This window comes from Nyctereutes procyonoides, unplaced genomic scaffold (assembly GCF_905146905.1).
Source record: "Nyctereutes procyonoides isolate TBG_1078 unplaced genomic scaffold, NYPRO_anot_genome, whole genome shotgun sequence".
Lineage (NCBI taxonomy): Eukaryota > Metazoa > Chordata > Mammalia > Carnivora > Canidae > Nyctereutes > Nyctereutes procyonoides.
The window spans coordinates 30,392,444-30,398,290 of NW_026575121.1; the positions used below are offsets into that span (position 1 = coordinate 30,392,444).

The following is a 5,847-nucleotide window of genomic DNA, read 5'->3' on the forward strand; positions in this document are numbered from 1 at the left end:
CATCAGGAAGTGGTTCTCAAGTGTAATTTTAAATTTTCTAGTGGCCAAATCTTAAAAAGAAGAAGCTGATGAAATTAGTTATGATATTATATTTGAATTACCAATATATCTCTTTTTTAAAGATGTTATTTATTTATTCATGAGAGACACACAGAGAGAGGCAGAGACTTAGGCAGAAGGAGAAGCAGGCTCCACGCAGGGAGCCTGATGTGGGACTCCATGATCACGCCCTGAGCCAAAGGCAGATGCTCAACCACTGAGTCATCCTGGTGTCCCGAATTACCAATATATCCTAAATACTGTCATCTTAGTGTGTAATCAATATTTTAGAATTATTAATGAGATGCTCTATGTTCTTTTTTTCCTACTAAGTCTTCAAAATCCAGTGTTTATTTTACTCGTATGATGCATCCTAGTTTGGACTAGCGACATTTCAAAGGCTCAATAGCCAAGGTGGAGAGTAGCTACCACGTTGGACATGATGGCACTAGAATATTTAAGAAACACCTAAAGATCTTAATGAAAACACAGAATCCTGTGCTGTGCTTCCAAAGTTTCTGGTCCATTTAGGGGATGGGAGGGTAGTCTAATTCTGGAAGTCTGGCGTAGAGACCAGAAATGTTCATTTTCAACAAGAACCCCAGGTATTTCAATGTCTGTTTTCTCTTTAGGAAATGTAGCTTAATAACTTCGTGCACCAGTTTGGAGTTAGAACCATAGGAATTTGTGTCCAAGCCCTACCATTTAAGAGTTGTGTAATGTAGGGGTACCTGGGTGGTTCAGGCCGTTAAGCGGTTAAGTGTCTGCCTTTGGCTTAGGTCATGATCCCAGAGTCCTGGGATGGAGCCCCACATTGGGCTCCATGTTCAGCAGGGAATCTGCTTCTCCCTCTCTCTCACCATAACTCCCCCTGCTTATGCTCTCTCACTCTCTGTCAAATAAATAAACAACCTTAAAAAAAAAAAAAGAGCTGTGTAACTTAGTGACATCAAGTATGGATGCCCTCACCTGCAAAGGGAGATGACACTCATAACACTCAGAAACTTGTGGCATTCAATGCATACCGTATTTATAACAGCATGGCACCTGGCACTTATCTAATAATGGTACCTCAGGTGGATGCATCGCCCCCAGGCACACCCACTTTATGGACAAGATGTACCTCCCATCTTCTGCTAACACTGTGCTTCCCTGCACCATTGCACACCCACTCTGTGGCCATCACCTGTATGTTGGTCTGTGTCCTCAACTTGGGACAGAAACTGGCTTTTGGGCATTTCCACATCTCTTTACTTCATGCACAGCAAGGGCTCCATACTCATCATTTCTCAGGAATTGAGCTTATGTGATCAACAGGGTTTCCCCTAATGGAGCAAAACTCTTCACATAAAAGTACCTCAAGCTCTTGTATAGTAAGGAATAAGTAAATGCAAAGTGAGTATTGCACTGTTCTAACACTGTTCCCTTTAAAGTCTGTCACAGAAAGCTTTGCCAGAGTGATTCATGGCTTGACTGTGGGGCACCTGACAGATCACGTTATTCAAAGAAGCAAGAGAATGATTCTAGATACTCTGGGCGTTGGCTTCCTGGGAACCAGTACAGAAGTGTTTCACAAAGCCAGTGAATATAGTAAGGTAAGAAGCTCAGTGTCTACTTTAGAGATAAAGCCAAATGCCTCAGGTATACCCACCAATGTGCCCAGAGACATGTGTTTATGTTCCATTATTCTACTCTTTGTTTTAGAGATAGTATTTGGTGTATATAGAATTGTTGTATATGGTTTTATGCTCTATTTATGATTTTTAATATTCATCCATATTCTTAATAAAGACCAATATTAAGACTAGATTTAGCACTAGTAATATCTCATCATTTATTATTATGACTTAAAGCACTTTCTACCTGAGAGCCCTAGAAGCAATAGCAAACTACTCCAATAGCATCTGACATTTATTCATGCAAAGGCTTTAAGAATCTCTGGAGAACAAGCTGGTTCAGCACTCTGAGCAAAATGGGTGTGTATGTGGGAGATGCAACACCCACTCTCCAAAGGATGTACCTGGTGCACACAATTAGTCCACCTTCCCTGGTGTTAACCCTCAACGAATAAATAAGAATAAATTCAGACTCCATCCCCGGGCTCTTCTCTGGATCATAGTGTAAGACAGAGAAACAGCATCTCCTCTCCCTTCTGCGGAAAAAGGTGTGTATTCTTCTACAAGGAAGAGAGGAATGCAATGGTTAAGGCTGTGATCTAGCACAAAGTGTTCAAATAAGAACTACTAAAGTAATGCCTCCAAAAATGAGGAATGAGACTTGGCATGTCATGTTTCTACCCAGTATCGCTGATTGATATTCTCTTGTTCCAGATCTACAATTCCAACGTGTCCAGCAGTGTTTGGGGTCAATCAGACTTAAGGCTTCCGCCACCATATGCTGCTTTTATGAACGGCGTGGCTGTAAGGAGGTTTACATATCTTTTCAACTGTTAGACAATAATAATTTCAGAGCAAGGAAATATCTCAGAAATCATTCTGTTTCCATATTTCATGGATGAGTCATTGCAGTTCAGAGATGAAGTGGTCTGCCCTCTCTTCTATGTAGTTATTCCCTTTTCATGTTTTGAACTGATGCTTTTCAAACAAATTGTCAGGTACAGGAAAGAAGATGGAAGATTTAGATAAAAGCATTCTAAGGCATCTAAACTTTGAATGTATATAGCAAAAAATATAAAACCCGATATCCAGACTCAGTTCCTTTTCTTGTGATCAGTACCAGTTTCTATTCAATAATTAGCTTTTCATCCAACCATTCATTCACTAGATATTGAGAAAGAAAAGAAACAATGGCCATATGGTATCTATATTTTCTGAAGCACAAATCAGCACTTTTTATCTGACAATTTTTTGCTTTGTGTGTCAGCAGCAGTCTATATCTATACACAAATGTAATTTAGACATGAGTATGTTGGGATTTCTGAGATATTTTTATGGCTTGTGGGACAGTAGCTCAGAACATTGAAAGTCAAACCCAATAAGGAATCCAGGGGTAAATGTCCAGTGTCCAGACTAGCCACATCCAATAGATACAAAATTCTAATTTTAAGTGGACTTCTCATTATATAAGGGATAAGCAAATGGCTAAGATGAAGAAGAATAAGACATTATGGTAGATAATATTGATTTTTAAAACATAGCTTAATAGTTAATCTGGGTTTATGAGTTCCTGCAAGGTCCCTGTAAGTTTGATATTATTTCATAATAAAAAGGTACAAAAATATATCGCCTGATATGGAATAAATGACATTAAACTTTTAGTGCAACTTGTTTGAAGGGTGGGGGGAAGGAGAGAGGAATAGGCACCTAAATTTCACAGCTTTATTTTTAAGGAGGATGTAGCTCTTTCCAGGGGCTGTGGCAGAGAGTTCTGGCCACCTGGGTAAGATCCAAGTTCACTGGGGTTCTCTAGCTGCTCCTCAAAGTCCTGTCTGCTCTGGGCAGAGGACAGCATGTCCAGTGCCCAGCCATGTGATTAAGAATTACAGCCAGTGTATAGGTTTTATTTTCAGATAATAAGATCTTAAAATCTCATATCAAAAAAGTAATTACTAAACTAAAATCTTCTTGGTCATTGCATTCAGGTAAATACTTTTTTTGGTTTTGGTTTGTTGGTTGTGTGTCTGTTTACATAGATTCACTCAATGGATTTTGATGACACATGGCATCCTGCCACCCACCCTTCTGGAGCTGTCCTTCCTGTCCTCACGGCCCTATCCGAAGCTCTCCCTTCAAGTCAAAAGTTTTCTGGCCTTGATCTGCTGCTGGCTTTCAATGTTGGGATTGAAATACAAGGCCGATTAATGCATTTCTCCAAGGAAGCCAGTGACATACCAAAGAGGTATGGAGAGAATCTGCCCCATCCAGAGGCAGACACATTCCCCCTTCCCCTGTTAGAAATTATTAACTCTGTAGAGCCTTCTGACATAGAAGTTAGCTCAGTTGAAAATGTTAATATTCGTGCTGACAGCTAAGTCAATTTTCCAGTCGCATTATCAAACCATATACTCATACACAAAGGTGTGACTTCAGAAGTACTGATGAAAAATCTCCTTCGGGTTAAGAGAATCAAGCAACCATGACCATAAAACAAATGGCGGTCTCTCAGCCTAGGGTGATCCACATCATTTTGGTATTGATGGGTACTCTGAATATTCCTAATCCCATCTCAAGGCAGAATCTACTTTGGTATTTCCTAAGGTCCTTCAGACTGAGAACTTTCAGAAGATCTTGAACCTGACTGTTTACTCCTTAATCAAAAATGGTCACATGTTGGCTATGTCATGTAGTTCAACCCTGTATTTATTTTTCCACTCCATCCAGCCTGCTAGGAGAGTATACTGGAATACTGAGTGAATTTTCAGTTTCTACAAGGCCCTCCATTTTTAAAGCTACTCACATGGAATTTCAGCAAGCAGCAACTTTTGCCTTTCTGATAATAATTATTAAAAACTCACTGTGTCAAGCACTACTGTAAGCATGTAAATTCATGCAAAAGTCACAAAACCTTCTAAGATGCATATTATGATTATCACCATTTTATGGGAGATGAAATGGGTACAAAGAAGTTGAATGACTTTCCTAAGATCACACAGCTAGTAAGTGGCAGAGTTGAGATCTGAACCCAGGAAGCAGGCCTGTGGTATCTACACTCTCATCTCTCTACTACAACTGCCTCCCGGTGACAGGTCTGTAACTCTCCAACTCTTTGTTTGTTTTTTTTTTTTTTTTTTTTTTTTACTTTTCAGATTCCACCCCCCCTCCGTGGTAGGAACTTTGGGCAGTGCGGCTGCTGCATCCAAGTTTTTAGGGCTCAGCATGCCAGAGTGCCAAGAGGCCCTGGCTATTGCTGTTTCTCATGCCGGGGCACCCATGGCAAATGCTGCCACTCAGACCAAGCCTCTTCATATGGGAAATGCTGCCAAGCACGGGATGGAAGCTGCTTTTCTGGCGATGCTGGGTCTTCAAGGAAACAAGCAAGTCTTGGACATGCAGACAGGCTTTGGGGCCTTCTATGCCAACTATTCCCCCAAAGTTCTTCCAAACCTGGAGTCCCACACTTGGCTGCTGGGCCAGCAGGATGTGGCCTTCAAGAGGTTCCCTGCACATCTGGCCACCCACTGGGTGGCAGACGCTGCTGCATCTGTCAGAAAGCACCTTGTCACAGACAGAGCCCCACTTCCCACTGACCACATTGAGAAAATTGTGCTCAGAATCCCAGATGTGCAGTATGTAAACAGACCCTTCCCAGACTCAGAGCATGAAGCTCGTCACTCTTTCCAATATGTGGCCTGTGCCACACTGCTTGATGGTCATGTCACTGTCCCATCATTCCACAAGAGCCAGATCAGCAGGCCACAGGTGAGAGAACTGCTAAGTAAGGTGAAGATGGAGCACCCTGGGGACAACTTGCCGAGCTTCAACACACTCTACTGCGAGGTCAGTGTCACTCTCAGTGATGGTGCCACTTTCACAGAGTGCTCTGATACCTTCTATGGCCACTGGAGGAAGCCACTGAGCCAGGAGGACCTGCGGGAGAAGTTCAGAGCCAACGCCTCCAGCATGCTGTCCTGTGACAGAGTAGAAAGACTTATAGAGATTGTAGAGAATCTAGAAGACCTAGGAGATTGTTCTGTGCTAACCACACTTCTGAAAGGACCCCCACCACCAGTGATGGCTTCAAAATCTATCTAGCATTTTAACAATTCCATCGTACGGTTTCTCCTGAGTTTTATCAATATCTAAGTGACTTTATATTAGGGGAGATTTTAGTGATTTACTTTATAAAGCA

At 41.6% G+C, this 5,847-nt stretch overlaps 1 protein-coding gene across 1 annotated transcript; it reads left to right on the forward strand.

Moving 5' to 3' along the window:
• The first annotated feature begins 1,427 nt into the window (after positions 1–1,427).
• On the forward strand, positions 1,428–5,847 carry ACOD1 (aconitate decarboxylase 1). Its single transcript, XM_055335873.1, has 4 exons — positions 1,428–1,634; positions 2,370–2,459; positions 3,692–3,897; positions 4,805–5,847. The coding sequence occupies exons 1-4, from the start codon at positions 1,428–1,430 to the stop codon at positions 5,748–5,750; spliced, it is 1,449 nt and encodes a 482-aa protein (XP_055191848.1). The 3' UTR covers positions 5,751–5,847.

Bases quoted from the DNA above. Each gene is read 5' to 3' on its own strand.
- ACOD1 (XM_055335873.1), top strand. From the start codon at position 1,428: ATGCAAAGTGAGTATTGCACTGTTCTAACACTGTTCCCTTTAAAGTCT. The intron at 1,635-2,369 runs GTAAGAAGCTCA...CTCTTGTTCCAG, and splicing joins AAGCCAGTGAATATAGTAAG to ATCTACAATTCCAACGTGTC. The intron at 2,460-3,691 runs GTAAGGAGGTTT...CTGTTTACATAG, and splicing joins CTTTTATGAACGGCGTGGCT to ATTCACTCAATGGATTTTGA.